This window comes from Chiloscyllium punctatum, chromosome 49 (genome assembly GCF_047496795.1).
Source record: "Chiloscyllium punctatum isolate Juve2018m chromosome 49, sChiPun1.3, whole genome shotgun sequence".
Lineage (NCBI taxonomy): Eukaryota > Metazoa > Chordata > Chondrichthyes > Orectolobiformes > Hemiscylliidae > Chiloscyllium > Chiloscyllium punctatum.
This window is the reverse complement of record NC_092787.1, coordinates 36,975,739-36,995,458: the sequence shown is the minus strand read 5'-3', so window position 1 is coordinate 36,995,458 and position 19,720 is coordinate 36,975,739. Positions and strand designations below refer to the sequence as shown.

The window sequence follows — 19,720 nt, the reverse complement described above, 5'->3', positions numbered from 1 at the left end:
CCACTGACCAATCGCAATAACCCCCCACCTGCATCCAGCTATCACCATCCCACCCATCCTTCCCCCCCCACCCTACCTCCCCATTTACTGATGGACTCCTTTCCCCCTCTCTAGTCCTGACGAAGGGTTTTGGCCCGAAATGTTGGCTTTACTGCTCCTTGGATGTTGTCTGACCTGCTGTGGTTTTCCAGCTTTGCATCTATTGATTCTGACTTTCAGCATCTGCAGTTCTTACTGTCTCTGACTCCCAGGTCAGCTCCCTCCTGACTATCTAACACTGTGCTGCCACCACTGCTGCTCTGTCCTGCTGATGTGACAGGATATATCTGGAGATGATGCTGGTCGTGTCTGGGACATTGTCATGCACAAGGTATCAGACCAAACTCAGGCTGTTGCTTGACTAGCCTGTGCGACAACTTTCCCTATTTGGCACTGGTCCTCACATTAGCAGGGAGGATGTTTTAGGGTCGACAGGGCTTACTTCTGCGATGTATTTGTCGGTACCTTAGGTGATGTCAGGTGGACATCCAGTTTTGTTTTTTTCTTGAAACTTCACGATTATTGATACAACTGAGTGGCTTGCTAGTCCACTCAGAGAGCAGTTGAGAGTCAATCACATTGCTGTGGAGTCACATGTAGGCCAGCCCAGATGAGAATGGAAGATTTCCTTCACTGTAGTGAACCAGATGGGTTTTTCCAGCAATTGACAATGGTTTGATGGTCATCAATAGATTCTTAATTCCAGTTGTTTTTATTGCATTCAAGTTTCACTATCTGCTTAAAAATAAGTGGTAGGCCATTTAGGACAGAGATGAGGAGAAACTTCTTCACCCAGAGAGTGGTGGGTGTGTGGAATGCTCTGCCCCAGAGGGCAGTGGAGGCCCAGTCTCTGGATTCATTTAAGAAAGAGTTGGATAGAGCTGTCAAGGATAGTGGAATCAAGGGTTATGGAGATAAGGCAGGAAGAGGATACTGATTGAGGATGATCAGCCATGGTCATATTGAATGGTGGTGCAGGCTCGAAGGGCAGAATGGCCTACTCCTGCACCTATTGTCTCTTGTCTATTGTCTATTGCTGTGGCAGGATTCCAGTGTACCTCAGTGGTTAGCACTGGTGCCTCACAGCATCAGGGACCCGAGTTTGATTCCATCCCCAGGTATCTGTCGAGTTTACGCGTTCTACCTATGCCTGCATGGGTTTACTGAGGGTACTCCGATTTCCTCCCACAGAGCAAAGATATGCAAGTTAAATGGATTAGGTGAAAGTGAGGACTGCAGATGCTGGAAATCAGAGTCAAGATGAGAGTGGCGCTGGAAAAGCACAGCAAGTCAGGCAGCATCCGAGGAGCAGGGAAATTGATGTTTCGGGCAGGAACCCTTCATCAGGAATGAGGTTAAATGGATTAGCCATGGGAAGCGCAGGGTTACAGGGATAGGGTAAGAGGGTAGGTCTGGATGGTCAGTGTGGACTGGATGGGGAGAATGGCCTGCTTTCACAGTGTAAGGATTTCATGATTTAAATTTGGATCCCCTGAACATTAGAGCTAAAAATGTGTTGCTGGAAAAGCGCAGCAGGTCAGGCAGCATCCAAGGAGCAGGAGAATCGCCGTTTCGGGCATGAGCCCTTCTTCAGGAATGAGGCAAGTGTGTCCAGCAGGCTAATGTAAAGGTAGGGAGGAGGGACTTGGGGGAGAGGCGTTGGAAATGCGACAGGTGGAAGGAGGTCAAGGTGAGGGTGATAGGCTAGAGTGGGGTGGGGGCAGAGAGGTCAGGAAGAAGATTGCAGGTTAGGAAGGCGGTGCTGAGTTCGAGGGATTTGACTGAGACAAGGTGGGGGGAGGGGAAATGAGGAAACTGGACAAATCATTTCCCCTCCCCCCACCTTGTCTCAGTCAAATCCCTCGAACTCAGCACCGCCTTCCTAACCTGCAATCTTCTTCCTGACCTCTCTGCCCCCACCCCACTCTGGCCTATCACCCTCACCTTGACCTCCTTCCACCTATTGCATTTCCAACGCCCCTCCCCCAAGTCCCTCCTCCCTACCTTTTACCTTAGCCTGCTGGACACACGTTCCTCATTCCTGAGGAAGGGCTTATGCCAGAAACGTCGATTGTCCTGCTCCTTGGATGCTGCCTGACCTGCTGCGCTTTTCCAGCAACACATTTTCAGCTCTGATCTCCAGCATCTGCAGTCCTCACTTTCTCCCCTGAATATTAACTGAGTTCCTGGACTAAACGTCTAGTGATAATACCATTCGGCCATCACCTTCCCTCATCCAAAGATCCCTGACTCTTGATGCTGAGGTGTTTCCACTTGGGGAATGTGATCTGGCACTATTGACAATAAATATAAAGTGTAGATGACACGCTGATTTGGAAAGCTACTGAATTAAATATTATGACCATCAGATTCCTTTGCAAACATCAGGGTAATTTATTACAGTTATTACAGTTGTACCTCCCCATCAGTGATCACCTAAAATCTTGAAGTCAATAGTCACAATGCAATTTCCCAGCAAGTGGTTGGATTTTCGATTCATCTTTTTGTTTAAAATGAGTCACGCTGAGCAACACAGACAATAAAGTGGTCAGTCCAAGGAGAGAAGAGACAGAAGACCAGACGGTATTAGACTGAGTCTTTATTTTCTCTGGAGGTTTGGAAGAGATCATGTTGGTGTGATTCAGCATGTAGCCAAGGGTCCATCCAATGTCTGTCTGTCCAATCTGTCAAAAAAGAAACACCCAGTGAAAGTCAGTGGCCACGTCATTGGGTTTGCACAACCAACAACGTTTTGTTTGAAGCAAGGTAGCTCAAAGCTGTATGAGTCTTCTTTAAAACACATGCATGACCAACTTATTTACCTACCTTCTAGAAAGATAGAGTTATTCCTGGTGTTTAGGATACAGTACGAGGGCTCACCCAACTGACAATTTTCATACGTGAGCTGAAATCATGTTCATTAGCCTGTCAATTGTGTGAGCCATCACAGAAGTTGAGTCCCATCTTCATCTCAGCACAGTGTAAATAAGTCAAAGATGGGGACAATAGATACTTGGAAGATAGGGACGTTTTTATGCCTGTGTTCGGTGTATTCATGTGGTGATGTATAATCATGTGGTGATGTATAATCATGTGGTGGTGTATAATCATGTGGTGGTGTATAATCATGTGGTGGTGTATAATCATGTGGTGATGTATAATCATGTGGTGATGTATAATCATGTGGTGGTGTATAATCATGTGGTGATGTATAATCATGTGGTGATGTATAATCATGTGGTGATGTATAATCATGTGGTGATGTATAATCATGTGGTGGTGTATAATCATGTGGTGATGTATAATCATGTGGTGATGTATAATCATGTGGTGGTGTATAATCATGTGGTGGTGTATAATCATGTGGTGGTGTATAATCATGTGGTGATGTATAATCATGTGGTGATGTATAATCATGTGGTGGTGTATAATCATGTGGTGGTGTATAATCATGTGGTGATGTATAATCATGTGGTGGTGTATAATCATGTGGTGATGTATAATCATGTGGTGATGTATAATCATGTGGTGATGTATAATCATGTGGTGGTGTATAATCATGTGGTGGTGTATAATCATGTGGTGGTGTATAATCATGTGGTGGTGTATAATCATGTGGTGGTGTATAATCATGTGGTGATGTATAATCATGTGGTGGTGTATAATCATGTGGTGATGTATAATCATGTGGTGGTGTATAATCATGTGGTGATGTATAATCATGTGGTGGTGTATAATCATGTGGTGGTGTATAATCATGTGGTGATGTATAATCATGTGGTGATGTATAATCATGTGGTGATGTATAATCATGTGGTGATGTATAATCAGTGGCTAAGGAACAGAGTTTATGATGAGTAATGAGTTTCGGTCACCTCGCTATAGGAAGGATGTTATTAAACTGGAAAGAGTGCAAAAGAAATTTACAAGGATGTTGCCAGGTTTAAAGGCTCTGAATAATAAGGAGAGGTTGGACAAATGAGGACTTTTTGCTTTAGAGCATGGTAGACTGAGAGAGATGTTATAGAAGTGTATAGAAGCATACAGGATCATGAAAGGCGTGGATAGGTGAGAGCATTCAATCTTTTTCCCAGAGTTGGAGAATCGAGGACTAGAGGGCATCAGTTTAAGGTTAAAGGGGAAAGAGTAAAAGAAACCTGAGGGGCAACTATTTTACACAGAGGGTGGTACGCATTTGGAATGAGCTGCCAGTGGAAGTGAATGAGGCGGGTATATTAACAACATTTATAAGGCATTTGGAGAAATACATGGATAGGAAAGGATTAGTAGGGTATGGGCTAACTGCAGGGAAATGGAGTTAGCGTGGATAGACATTTTGGTCAGCATGGACCAGTTAGGGCCAAAGGGCATGTCTCCATTTTGTAGAACTCTATGATTCTATGTCTGTATGAAATGTTTGCTGAAATTGTCCTGGATGCTGATAAGTAGCAGGCCACATCAAAACAGTGGAATTGGTGAGAGGTGTTGTCAGTGTACAGATCTGACATTGCGTTCTCAGAGCTGTCTTTGGTCTCTCCTATTTCTTGGAGCAGGAAAATCGACGTTTCGGGCAAAAGCCCTTCATCAGGAATGAGGCAGGGAGCCTCTGGGGTGGAGAGATAAATGGTAGGGGGATGGGGCTAGGGGGAAGGTACCCAAGTGCACAATAGGTGGATGGAGGTGGGTATGAAGGTGATAGGTCAGAGAGGAGGGTGGAGCAGATAGGAGGGAAGGAAGATTGGCAGGTGAGACAGGTCATGACCTGGCAGGTTGGAATTGGGGTAAGGTGGAGGGAGGGGAAATGAGGAAACTGGTGAAGTCTACTTTGATGCCCTGAGGTTGAGGTTTTCCGAGGCGGAAGAGGAGGCGTTCTTCCTCCAGGTGTCGGGTGGTGAGGGAGCAGCGGTGGAGGGAACCCAGGACCTGCATGTCCTCGGGCGAGTGGGAGGGGGGAGTTGAAATGTTGGGCCACGGGGTGGTGGGGTTGATTAGTGCGGATGTCCTGGAGGTGTCTCATAAAGAGCTGTGCAAGAAGGCATCCAGTCTCCCCAATGTAGAGGAGACCGCACAGGAGCAACGGATACAATAAATGACATTGGTGGATGTGCTGGTGAAACTTTGATGGATATGGAAGGCTCCTTTGGGGCCTTGGATGGAGCAGAGGGGGGAGGTGTGGGCACAGATTTTGCCATTCCTGCAGTGGCAGGGGAAGGTGCCAGGAGGGGAGAGTGGGTTGTTGGGGGGCATGGACCTGACTAAGTAGTCACAGAGGGAATGGGTTTTGCGGAAAGGGGTGGGGTCTATTTGGAGATGGTGGAAATGTCGGCGGATGATGCGGTTTATGTAGAGGTTGGTAGGGTGGAAGGTGAGGACGGGGGGGGGTGGGGGAGGGTTCTGTCCTTGTTGCGGTTGGAGGGGTGGAGTTTGAGGGCAGAGATGCGGGACATTGAAATGCATTGGAGGGCATCTTCAACTTTGTGGGAAGATGCTGCCTGACCTGCTGTGCTTTTCCAATCTAGACACTGATTTTCAGCATCTGCAGTCCTCACTTTCTCCTATTTCTTATCGACATGTGAAAAACATGCTGTGTTTATAATGTATGCTGACAGCACCAAATTCCATTTCATCACCTCTTGACTCCTCCACTGTCACTTAATCATAACATGCTTATCCAATATCCAGCACTGGATTCACAGAAATTTCCACTAATTAGCTATTGGGAAGATTAAGGGCATTGTGTTTGCATCCCTTCTTCAGATTCCTAATCCCTAGATACTGACTCCATCCTGCTCCCTGGCAAGCATTTGAAACTAAATAAGACCGTTCATAACTTTGTCACTGTTTGACAGCAGAACAGGAGAGGGTATTCAGTCCGTCATGTCTTCTGGCTCTCTGCACAAACAACTTACCTAGTCCCACTTCCAGATTTTTCCTGGTAGCCTGGCAGATTTCTTTTCTTTCATGTCCCAAAATTCTGTTTGAAAACCATAATTGAATCAATCTCCACCACACTCTCTGGAAGTGTGTTGCAGACCCTCTGGCTGAAAAAAATTCCTCCTCATGTAAGCTCTAAAGGGTCATTTCTTCACCCTAAGGCTCTGCTCCTGGCCACCTAACTCCTAATTCTTGTTGCAGGACTTCATTCCTTTTCTTAGCGCATGTCACTGGTACCACCATGTGCCATGACTGCTAGTTGTTCGACCCTTCCCTTTCTGAATGTCCTGCAGGCACTCTGATACATCCCTGATCCTAGCGCCAGGAAGGCTACATATTATTTGAAAGTTCTTGTCCACAGAACTGCCTGTCAGTTCTCCTTGCACTTTAGTCCCCTTTCGCTAAAGCTCTCCCAGTTTTTGCTCCTCCCATGCTGTGCAGCAGAAACAACCATGGTGCACACATTTGGCTGTTGCAACTTTACCCTGAGATGCCATCTCACCCCAAACAGTACCCAACACAGTATGTGTGCTTGAGAGGTCATAGTGATCTCCAGTGCTACCTGCCCATGCTCATTCATTGTCCTGAGAGTGACACAACACTTTTCCCTCTGTGTAGCCATCACTAAATGTGCTATCCTCAGCATCATGGATGCTCTATATTGAGTCCATCTCAGTTCTGGGCAGTTAATGCAGTCAAACAGGTGCTCTCACTAAATTCCCTTCCTGCATGCTGGAAGTGTCCTTGACCTCCTACATAATATTGGAGGAACATTCCATGGGGCTGGGTTTTCCTGCCATTTGCCAACTATGAACAATAATCTGATTCTATTCCAGCCTTGGGTGACTATGTGGAGTTTTCACGTTCTCCCCATGGCTGTGTGAGTTTCCTCCGGCTGCTCTGGTTTCCTCCCACGGTCCGAAGATGCACAGGTTAAGTGAATTGGCCATGATAAATTGCTCATAGTATTCAGGGATGTGTAGGTTAGATGATCACCTTATTGGCATTGTACTATAGACCCCCAATAGTCAGCAGGAAATTGAGAAGCAAATTTGTAAGATCTCAGTTATCCGTAAGAATAATAGGGTGATAATGGTAGGGGATTTTAAATTTCTAAACATCATTTGGGACGACCATAATATTAAGGGATTGATGGAGAGGAATTTGTTAAGTGTCTGCAAGAATACTATCGTATTCAGTATGTGCATGTACCTCCTAGAAAAGGAGCAAAACTTGACCTTTCCTTGGGAAGTAAAGCAGAGTAAATAGAGGAAGTGACCGAGGTGTCAGTAAGGGGTGGGGGGGGGGGGGTATACTGTATCTTTAAGAGAGTTAGAAGCTAGCAAAACTATGTGACAGCATCAAGTGTTCTCAATAAGGTAACAATGTAACACTTGGTTGAAAGATAGATTAGCTGGTTGCCAGGAAGTGGGAAACAGATCCGAATTAGGCCAATCAGTTTAAATTATATCCCGAAAAACACCAAATTCTAGCCAAGCTTGAATTAAGTATCTTGACAATCTTATAAGCCAATGACACAATCTGATGCTTTGGGTGTATAAGACTGGGGAAAATTGAACAGTTGGGAGGGGAATTGCTACGCCAGCTGCATGTAGAGACTGGCCGAAAATAGTTCTCTTAAAGGTATCTGTGAAGCATAATCCCTAAGAAAAAGAAAAGAAGACAGATGATAGAAGATTCAAGAGCTCTCTAGTTTTTGAAAACTTAAATTTTTGGTAAATCGTAATCTGTGGGTTTTTATCGGATTAGTATTATAGCACGGAAAGTAAAAAATAGGTTAGAGGAAGTAGTTGTAAATAGTTGTTAGTTAATTATTCTCTGTTATACTTTAAGAAATAAACTTGTTAATTTTTACTTTAAATAGTTCTTGGCCTCTGAAATTTTCCCAGATTACTGCACAGGCTAAATCCTTTCTGTGTTGTTAGTTTAAATTAAGCACAAAAGTTTATCCTCTGTCATTACTGTTTGGGGGCTCGAGTTTGGGATTTGAACTGGTTTAGACAGATTTGGGGGTACGAAAAATCCCAGCAGATTTAAACATTGCAGGTTAGTGTCCTAGATCATTAAATAAAACATAGGTAAGACAATTTGTTTAATTTCAGTGACTTGCAGTTGATTAAATTAAAAGTAAGAGAAATGGTTCTTAAAACTGCTAAAGAGGTTCTGGGATTTGAAGATGATTCTCAAATTTGCCAAGAACATTTTGAAGAACAGAAAAAGGTTATCCATTTAGAATTAGCAAAGAAGTTAGATTTGGGTTTAACCCAAGAACTAAAATAAAGCTGAAATTGTCAGGGACTTACTCAAACACTTAGGTGTATCAGAGAAGCAGACAAGTGCAGTAGAGATAGAAAAACCTAAATTACAATTGAGGAAAATGGAGTTTAAAGGTAAACAAAAAGAGAGAAAGGAAAGAGAGAGAAAGAGATAGGAAGAGAGAAAGAGAAAGAGAGAGAGAAGAAAGAGAGAGAAGAGAGAAGGGAGGGGGAGAGAGGAAGGAGAGAGAGAGAGAGAGAAGGTTCTTAGCTGAGCAAAGAGAGAGAGAGAAGAAAGGGAGAGAGAGAGAGGAAAAATAAAGAGAGAGAAGGTACGTTGCTGAGCAAAAAGAGAGAATTTGAACTTGAGAACTTGCGACTTAGTCAGCAAAGTCAAGTTAATAGGATGGAGAGTAAAAGAGAAGGTAGTGGTTAATACAAATATGTCAAAACTCTGCCACATTTTGATGAGAAAGATGCTGAAGCCTTCTTCATTTGAAAAATTGTCTGGGCAGAAGCAGCGTCTGAGGATTGATGGGTAATCCTAGTTCAGATTAAACTGGCAGGCAGAGCTAGTGAGGTACTTGTCATGCTGTCAGCTGAGGAGTCAAGAGATTATGAAGATGTCAAACAGACTATTTTAAGTGCTTATGAATTGGTACCAGAAGCATATAGACAGCGGTTCAGAAACACAAAGAAGGAACCAAATCAGACTAATGCTGAGTTCGAAAGAATTAAACATAATTATTTTGATTGATGGGTGCGGGCTTTGAAAATAAATAGGACCTTTGAGGCTCTAAGAGAGATTATTCTGCTGGAGGAGTTTAAAAACTCACTTCCAGAGATGGTAAGAATTCACGTGGAAGAACAGAAAGTTCAGGAAGTGAGAAGGGCAGCAGAATTGGCAGATGACGACATGTTGGTGCATAGGACAAGCTTCCGACCAGAAATTCATCCTGGAAGGATAGAAGTTGGGAGAAGGGGAGATCCGACACTGCGAAACAAAGAGTAGAGAGCACTGGTAAGAATTTATCACAGGATAAAGAAGCCCAAGAGGGTGGAAATGAGGTGAAAGGCCTCCGGTGTTTCCACTGTGGTAAAGTGGGACACGTATCGTCATGGTGCTGGTCATTAAAGAAAGGCACTGTGGGAAAAGATGTGGTTAAAGAAGCGAAGCCAGTGGCATTAGTGAAGGTAGTAAAGGAGACCCCAAGAACAGCCAAGGAGCTGCAGGAGAGTGCACAGCCTAGTCAGGGGCTGGGTATGGAGTTAGTACCTGATCTCTACAAAGAATTTGCCTCGGTGGGTAAAGTTTACTCAGAAAGGGCAGGGGAGAAGGGCAAAAAGTTATAATTTTGAGAGATATAGAATCTAACCAGTCACTGACAGTAAGGGATGAGCGAATATGCACTCTTTCTGATCTGTTACCCGAGAGTGTGGCAATTTGTGGGACAGATGGGCAGAAATTTATGAAACATCAGGTTGGAGTGCCAACTCAAGACTGGGGAAGTTACAGTGGGAGATATTGACAGTGTGTCAGTTCCAGGAATTCAGTTTGTTCTTGGGAATGATTTAGCAGAACCCAAGATGGGAGTGGCACCTCTTGTTATGAAGAAACCTAAGGAAGACCAAGAAACTGAGAAGTTAGAACAAAAATATCCTGGTATTTTCCCAGACTGTATCGTATCCAGATCCCGCTATTATAAGTCACAGCACAAAGTAAAAAGTAATGAGAAAGATGAAGGAGTTGAGGTTCAGTTAGCGGATACCCTGTTTGATGTAATGGTGCAGGAAAAACCTGAACAGGCAGAGGGTCAGACAGAAGTGTTTAGTCCTGAAAGACTAAGAGACTTGCAACAGCACGACAAGACGATAAAAGATATATATGTGGATGCGTACTCTGAAAAGGAGGCAGAGAATATTCTGGAGGGTTATTATCTGAAAGATAGATTCCCAAGACAGAAATGGAGACCACGGCAAGTTAGTGCAGAGGAGAAATGGCCCGAAGTGCACCAGATTGTGTTGCTGGTAGAAATACTCAGTAAGTATTACAGGTAGCACATAAACTGCCTGTAGGAGGTCACCTAGGGTTATGGAAGACTCAGGCTAAGGTACAAATACATTTTTATTGGACTGCAATGCACAAGGATATGGTTAACTTTTGCCATATGTGTTATACGTGGCAAATAGTAGGTAAGCCACAGGCGTAAATAAAACCAGCACCTTTGATGCTAATTCCTGCATTTGAAGAACATTTCACACGGGTTATAATTGATTGTGTAGGTCCCCTTCCAAGAACTAAAAGTGGGAACCAGTATTTGTTAACAGTAACGGATGTGTCTCCCAGATTTCTGGAGGCAATTCCATTACAGAATATCAAGGCAAAAAGGGTAGTTGAGGAGTTAGTAGCTTTCGTCTCATGGTATGGGCTACCCAGAGAGACTCAGTCAGAACAAGGGTCAAATTTTACTGCAAGGCTGTTTAAGGTGGTTAAGGATAGCTCAGGTATACAGTACTTTAAATCCAGTGTGTATCATCCTGAATCCCAGGGAGCTTGAGGAAGGTGGCATCAGATCTTGAAGACCATATTGAGAGCATACTGTCAGGATTACATGAATGACTGGGTTAAAGGGAACCCATTTGTGTTGTTTGCCATTAGAGATGCTCCAAATGAATCTACTCAGTTCACTCCCTTTGAGATATGAAGTGAGAGGCCCTTTGAAATTAATTAAAGAAAAATTGACAAAACGAAAGTCGGAGATCTCACAATGAGATTATGTATTGGCAGTGAGGGAGAGACTAAATCGAGCAGGTGAACATAGAACATAGAAAAATACAGCAGAGAACAGGCCCTTCGGCCCATGATGTTGTACCGAGGATTATTCCTAATCTAAAATAAAATAACCTGACCTACACACCCCTCAATTCACTGCTATCCATGTGTACGTCCAGCATTCGCTTAAATGTCCCTAATGACTCTGCTTCCACCACCAATGCTGGCAATGCAGTCCATGCATTCACAACTCTCTGTGTAAAGAACCTTCCTCTGACGTCTCCTCTATACCTTCCTCCTCATATCTTAAAACTATGACCCCTCTTGTGAGTCAACCCTGCCCTGGGGAAAAGTCTCTGGCTATTCAGTCTATCCATGCCTTTCATTACCTTGTATACCTTGATCAGGGCACCTCTCTTCCTCCCTCTCTCCAGTGAGAAAGGTCCAAGCTTAGTCAACCTCTCTTCGTAATAAAAGCCCTCCAGTCTAGGCAGCATCCTGGTAAACCTTCTTTGCAGCCTCTCCAAAGCCTCCGTATCTTTCCTATAGTGGGGCGACCAGAACTGGACACAATATTCCAAATGTGGTCTCACCAAGGACTTGTAGAGCTGCAGCAAAACCTCATGGCTCTTAAACTCGATCCCCCTGTTAATCAAATCCAAAACACCGTATGCTTTCTTAACAACCCTATCTATTTGGGTGAAAAATGTGTTGCTGGAAAAGCGCAGCAGGTCAGGCAGCATCCAAGGAGCAGGAGAATCGACGTTTCGGGCATAAGCCCTTCTTCAGGTGGGTGGCAACTTTTGAGGGATCTCTGCCCCTCACTTGAACACCAGGATCTCTCTGTTTCTCCACACTGCCAAGAATCCTGTCTTTAATCCTACATTCAGCATTCAAGTTCAACCCTCCAAAATGCATCACTTCACATTTATCAAGTTGAACTCCATCTGCCATTTCTCAGCCCAGCTCTGCATCTGTCTATGTTGCGCTGCAGCCTGCAATAGCTCTCAATACTATCAAACGGCACCTCCAACCTTTGTGTCATTGCCAAATTTACTAACCCACCCCTCAACCTCTTCATCCATGTCATTTATAAAAACTACAAAGAGCAGAGGCCCAAGAACAGAGCCCTGTGGGACCCCACTCACCACTGACCTCCAGGCAGAAGACTTTCCATCTACTACCACTCTTTGCCTTCTGTCAGCCAACCAATTCTGAATCCAGATAGCCAAATCTCCCTGTATCCCATACTTCCTGACTTTATGAATGAGCCTACCTTGGGGAACCCTATCAAATGCATTGCTCAAGTCCATATACACACATCCATTGCTCTACCTTCATCATCTTGTCTCATACCTCCTCAAAGAAATCAATAAGAATAGTGAGGCATGACCTGCCCCTCACAAAGCTATGCCTTTAATCACGCTGTACTTTTCCAAATAGCCATAAATCCTATCCCTGAGAATTGTTTCCAAAACCTTGCTGACCACAGACATAAGACCGACTGGTCTGTAATTTAGCTTGTCTGTGTGTTAGCTAAACAGCACCTAAAGAGGGCACAGTGTAGAATGAAGCAGGTGGCAGAGAAAAACTCTGAGACTCAGATGTTTTCCCGAGGGGATAATGTGTTAGTACTGTTACTAATGATAGGAGATCCATTCAAAGCCAGGTTTAATAGTCCCTATCAAATTGAGAAAAAGTTGAGTCAGGTGAACTATCTAGAAAAGATGCCAGATAGAAAAAAATGGTATTGAATATGTTATGTGAACATGTTGAAACCGTGTTATACTAGAGAGAAAGAACTGGAGAAACAGGTGTTAGTTACTGCCCCACAGAGTGAGGAATCAAATCCAGAGGATGTGGACTTTGACATACCACAAAATAGATTAAAAAATGAAGAAGTCTTTGAGGAGTGGGATAGACTAATAAGCCATCTGTCTAGGAGCATAGAATGCTGTTGAAAGATTTGTTACTTTATGAGGACATATGTAAGAATCAGATGGGGAGGACTAATGATATTGTACATGACATAGACGTAGGGAATACTGCTCGGATAAAACAATACCCCTATCGGCTTGATCCTTTCAAAGCCAGAAAGGTTCAGATGGAGGTGGAGGCCATGCTCAACGAGAACATCATCGAACCAAGCCAGAGGGAGTGGAGTTCGCCGATTGTGTTAGTTCCCGGACTGGATGGGACTCAATGATTCTGCGTGGATTATCAGAAGGTCAACACTGTTACAAAATTGGACTCTTATCCAATTTCTAAGTTGGAGGACTGTATTGAGAAAATCAGACAAGCCAGTTACATAACCAAGTTAGACATACTGCGTGATTACTGGCAGGTACCTTTATCAGAAATGACGAAAAAGTTTCTGCGTTTGTGATCCCAATTGGGCTATATCAGCTTAAAGTGATGCCCTTTGGAATGAAGAACATGCCCGCCACATTCCAAAGACTCATGAATAGAGTTGTGGCTGGGTTAACCAACTGTGCAGTCTATTTGGACAATGTAGTGATCTTTAATAACTCCTGGAAAGATCACATGATACATTTGGCAGAGCTCTTTGAACGACTACAAGAAGTAAAACTGATAATAAACTTAAGTAAAACTGAATTTGCGAAAGCAGAAGTGCAATTCTTGGGATATAACATTGGTCATGGAAGGCTGACCCCACAGAACGCTATGATTGAAGGCTATCGAGGAATTTGCATGACCAATCTCAAAGAAAGAGGTGGTTCAATTCTTAGGACTCAGCGGATTCTATCAGAAGTTTGTTCCAAACCTCATCAGTGTAGGGCACCGTTAATCGATTTGCTGAAGAAGAACACAAAGTTTGGGTGGGCAGAACATTGCCACGATGCATTCAACCATTTGAAATCAATATTAACCACCAAACCAGTTTTAGCTACACCAAACTTTTCAAAATCTTTTGAAGTCAGCATCGATGCTAATGACAATGGAGTTGGAACTGTCCTCCTACAGGGGGATGAGAATGGGATTGAACTCCCATTTGGTGACTTTTTGAAGAAGATCAACATCTACCAGAGGAAATACTCCATGATCAATAAAGAGTTTGGTACTGGCCTTACAACATCTTAATGTGTATGTCACAAACAATGTGTAGGAGACAGTTGTGTACACGGATCACAATCCTCTTACATTCTTAGAATGCTTTAAAGACAAATAAGTGAGACTATTTCCTTGGAGTCTTATTGTACAGAATTTTCATTTAAAAATCATCCCTGAAGCGGGTCGTAAGAATATAATCACAGATGCGTTATTGCGGATTTGACTGATAAAGTTTAGGTGAGATTTGTATTTATTTAGTGTTTTATATATATAGGTATATGGGAAGAAGTTAAGGTGAGCTTATATTAAAGTTATCTCTATGTTAGGATAATGTTTTTAAAAATAGAAAAAAAAATGAAGCCATCTTTTCATTATGATGGTTCATTTTTTCTTAAGGGGGCAGGTGTTATTAAGGTGTGGGTGTACTGTACCTTTAAGAAAGTTAAAATCTAGCAGTGACAGCACCAAGTGTTCTCAATAAGACACAATGTAGCATGTGGTCCAGCTATAGGGGTAGCTAGGGTAGCTGGTTATTTGGAGAGAAAAACAGATTCAAATTATGCCAATCAGTTTAAATTATATCCCCCCCCAAATACCAAAGTCTAATCTAGTTTGAATTTAGTACAATGACAATCTTAAAAGTCAATGACACAATCTGATATTTTGGGGGTATAAGAATGGGGAAACTTGACCAGTTGGGAAGAGAACTGCCACGCCACCAGCATGTAGAAGCTGCCTGAAAAGTAGCCTCGCTTAAAGGTACCTTTATCGATCCATGACCTGTGAAGCATAATCCCGAAGAAGACACAGGAAGATCCAATTAGAAGATCTGACAGCTGGCTGGTTTTGAAAACTTGAATTTTTGATAAATCTCAATCAGGGACTTTTATTGGACCAGTATTGTGGAAGAGAAAGTAAAAGATAGGTTAGAGGAAGGAGTTGTAAATTTTTGTTAGTTAATTATTCTCTGTTATAACTTATGAAATAAAATGGTTAATTTTTACTTTGAATAGTTCTTGGCCTCTTGAATTTTCACAGATTACTGCATGGGATAAATCTTTTCTGAGTTGCTGAGTTAAATTACGTAGAAGCATTTACCCTGTGTCTTAGCACCACTATTTTGCGATCATCTTAGCTTGTAACTGATTTCCCAGCATCCTTTAGCCAACTCTTCATGCATTGCGATTGCCTTTAATTAACTTTAAGGTATTAGTTATCAAACTAAATTCCTTGCCCTCAAGCTTGGTAAGATATCCTGTAATGCTAGGCTTGCTCCTGCCTGGGAGATCCTTTGCTATTAGATAATTAATCATGTCTCATTACACATCACGTGGTTTAATATCTCCTGCTCCCTGTGGATTCCACAGAATATTGCTTTAAGAAACTGTCCTGGGCACACCCCATAAGTCATTTCCCAGTCTTCCTTGGTCAATTGAATTTGCCCAGTCTATAGGATGGACATGATTATCGCAGTACCTTTCTTACAAACCCCATCATTTCTTGTTTTATACCTTATTCTGCAGAATAGTTACTGACAAAGAGAATATTGTTTTGAAGATGCATCATATTTATTTCTTTTTGTGGACTTGAGTTTGAAGGATGGTGGAAATGCTTTGATTTGTTTTTAAAAAGCCAATAATTATTAGAGCTTTTATTTTAATGCAGATCACTGGCAAACCACATAATTCCAAATGGTTGCTTGAACTCACTTCAAGGAGAAACCCTGACTGTTTCCTGACTGCGTTTTAAGACTGTGGTGTTTGCAGGTTTGAAGTTTCAGTTTGGAATTTTAGATGGGGAATGTCTGCTATAGAACAAGCTGCTGAGCTCATGTCTTCTAATATTGAAGCACCTTTGCTGTAAGATGAAGGTGCAACTCAATGTTCTTCTGGAAATGTGACTGAAAGAACTTCTCAATATTGTTTATCTTGAGTAAGATCTATCTGCCAAGACCTCAGGGACAACTGTGCTTAGAGTCATAGAGTCGTTGAGTCCTACAGTATGGAGACAGGCCCTTTGGCCCAAACTGGTCCATGCCAACCAAAATGTCTATCTATGCTAACCCCATTTGCTTGCAGCTGGCCTATATCCTTCTAAATTTTCCATGTAATTGTCCAAATGACTTTTAAATGTTGTTAATGTACCCATCTCAACCACTTCCACTGTTAGCTCATTCTATATGCATAACATGCTCTGTGTAAAAATCTTATATTCCATTTTATTCTTTCCCTCTAACCTTAAACAAATGCCCTCTAGGCCTTGATTCCCCAACCCTGGGAAAAAGACTAAGTGCATTCAGTCTATCCAGGCCTCTCATGATCTTATATGCCTCTGTAAGATCCCCCCTCAGTCTCCTACCCTCTAAAGAAAAATGTCCTAGCTTTTCCAACCTCTCCCTATAACTCAGACCATTGAGTCCTGGCAAGATCCTTGTAAATTTCTTCTGCACTCTATCCAGTTTAATACCATCCTTCCTATAGCAAGGAAGCAAAACTGAACACTGTACTTCAAGTGTGACCTCACCAATGTCCTGTACAGTTGCAACATAACTTCCAACTTCTATACTCATTGCCCTGACTGATGAAGGCCAATGTGCCAAAAGCCTTCTTCACTGCTCTGTCTACCTGGGATTCCACTTTCAGAGAACCATGCATTTGAACTCCGAAATCCCTCTATTTCACTACACTCCTTAAAGCCCTACCATTCACCATGAAACTCCTACCTTGCTTTGATTTTTCAAACTGCAAGACTTTACACTTCTCTATATTAAACTCCTTTTGCCATTTCTCAGCCCACTTCCCCAGCTGATCAAGGTCCTGCTGCAATTTCTGTTAACCTTCCTCACTGTCCATGGTATTGCCTATTTTAGTGTCATCGCCAAACTTACTAATCATGACTTGGACATTCTCATCCAAATCATTGATACAGATAACAAACAGCAATGGGCCCAGCACCGACCCTGAGGCACTCTACTGGTCACAAGCCTCCAGTCAGACAAGCATCCTTCCACTATTACCCTCTTCTTTCTACCATCAAGCCAATTGTTATTCTAGTTTATGAGCTCCCCCTGGATTCCATGCGATCTAACCTTCCAAAGCAGCCTACCATGTGGAACCATATCAAAGGTCTTACTGAAATCTATATAGACTATGTCTACTGCCCTGCCCGCGTCAACCTGCCTGATCACTTCATCAAAGACCGCCAACAAATTTGTGAGTCATGATCTCCCACGCACAAAGACATGCTGAGTACACCTAATCTAACCCTATCATTTCAGAGCATGATGTGGAGGTGCTGGTGTTGAACTGGGTTGAACAAAGTTAAAAGTCGCACAACACCAGTTATAGTTCAACAGGTTTATTTGGAACTACAAGCTTTCGGAGTGCTGCCCCTTTGTCAGGTAGCTAGTGGGGCATGATCATAGACTGTACAGCAAAAGATCAAAGTGTTATACAACTGATGTGGTATATAGAACAAACATAGATTGCCGTTATAAAGAACAAAGAGAACAAAGAAAATTTATAGCCCAGGAAGAGACCCTTCGGCCCTCCAAGCCTGAGCCGATCCAAATGTACTGTCTAAACCTGTCTGTCAATTCCTCAACATCTGTATCCCTCTGCTCCCCACCTACTCATGCATCTGTCCAGACGCATCTTAAATGAATCTACCGTGCCTGCCTCTACCACCTCTGCTGGCAACGCATTCCAAATGCCCACCACCCTCTGTGTGAAGTACTTGCCGCGTGTATCCCCCTTAAACTTTCCACCTCTCACCTTGAAAGCATGACCTCTCATTATTGAATCCTTTGCCCTGGAAAAGAGCTTGTCTCTATCCACCCTGTCTATACCTCAATCAGGTCCCCCTCCTCAATCTCTGTTTTTCTAGTGAAAATAAACCTAACCTACTCAACCTCTCTTCATAGCTAGCACCTTCCATACCAGGCAACATCCTCGTAAACCTTCTCTGCATCCTCTCCAAAGTGTCCACATCCTTTTGGTAATGTGGCGACCAGAACTTACACAGTATTCTAAATGTGGCCGAACCAATGTCTTGTACAATTTTAGCATGACTTGCCAGCTCTTATACTCAATACCCTGTCCAATGAAGGCAAGCATACTATATGCCTTCTTGACCACTCTATCCACCTGTGCAGCAACCTTCAGGGTACAATGGACATGCACTTCCAGATCTCTCTGCCCATCAATTTTTCCCAACGCTCTTCCATTCCTTGTATAATTCGCTCTAGAATTAGTCTTGTCTAAATGCATCGCCTCACATTTGTCTGGATTGAAAACCATCTGCCACTTTTCCGCCCAACTCTCCAGTCTATCTATATCCTCCTGTATTCTCTGACAGTCCCTATTGCTTTCTGCTACTCCATCAATCTTTGTGTCATCTGCAAACTTGCTGATCATACCAACAGTGCCCTCTTCTAGATCATTTATGTATATCACAAACAACAGTGGCCCCAACACTGACCCCTGTGGAACACCACTGGTCACCTTTCTCCATTTCGAGAAACTCCCTTCACCTACTACTCTCTGTCTCCTGTTGCTCAACCAGTTCTTTATCCACCTAGCTAGAACACCCTGCACATCATGTGACTTCATTTTCTCCATCAGTCTACAATGGGGAACCTTATCAAACCCCTTACTAAAGTCCATGTATATGACATCAACAGCCCTTCCTTGATCTAACAACTTGGTCACTTCCTCAAAGAACTCTATTAAGTTGGTAAGGCACTATATCCCCTGAACAAAACCATGTTGCCTATCACTAATAAGCCCATTCTTTTCTAAATATAAATAGATCCTAACTCTCAGTACCCTCTCCAGCAACTTCCCCACCACCGTCAGGCTCACTGATCTGTAGTTACCCGGAGTATCCCTACTATCCTTCCTGTACAGGGGGACAACATGAGCAGCCTTCCAGTCCTCCAGCACCTCCCCTGTATTTAAGAATGCCACAAAGATATCTGTCAGGGCCCCAGCTATTTCCTCTCTCACCTCTCTGAGCAACCTGGGATAAATCCCATCCAGTCCTGGGGATTTGTCCACCTTAATAACCTCTAGCCTACCCAACATATCTTCTCAAATTATGCCAATGTGATCCAGACCAATCAAACTTCTATCTCTAATCTCAACATTCATCATGTTCCTCTCCTCAGTGAAAACTGATGCAAAGTAATCATTCAGAATCTCACCCATTCTCTCAGGTTCGGCCCACAGCCTTCCTTCATTATCCTCTAGGGGACCAATCCTTTCTCTAGTTACCCACTTGCTTCTTATATAAGAATAAAATGCTTTTGGGATTTTCCTTGATTCTGCTCGCTAAAGCTATTTCATGACCCCTTTTAGTCCGCTTGATTCCTTGTTTAAGACTTGTCCTACTCTTCTGATAATCGTCCAGGGCCCATTCTGTTCTTAGCTGCCTAGACCTTATGTATGCTCCCCTTTTCCTCTTGGCTAGTTGTACAGTTTCCCCTGTCATCCATGGTTCACGAATCTTGCCCCTCCTATCCTTTGCCTTCAACAGGACATGCCTATCCTGCACTACCGTTAACCTATCTTTGAAAGGCTCCCACATCTCAAATGTTGACTTCCCTTCAAACAGCTGTGTCCAATCC

The 19,720-nt window shown here is 43.1% G+C and overlaps 1 protein-coding gene across 1 annotated transcript in view; it reads right to left on the bottom strand.

Annotated features, from left to right (window-relative positions):
* Positions 1-3,010: 3,010 nt before the first annotated feature.
* The window catches only part of LOC140469281 (ectonucleoside triphosphate diphosphohydrolase 8-like), a 124,601-nt gene continuing 107,891 nt past the window's right edge, over positions 3,011-19,720 (bottom strand). The window contains exons 10-11 of the mRNA XM_072565624.1: positions 7,598-7,637; positions 3,011-3,873 (exon numbers count right to left, since the gene is read on the bottom strand). Coding sequence (XP_072421725.1) covers positions 3,011-3,873; positions 7,598-7,637 — 903 coding nt within the window. The remainder of the gene's footprint in view (positions 3,874-7,597; positions 7,638-19,720) is intronic.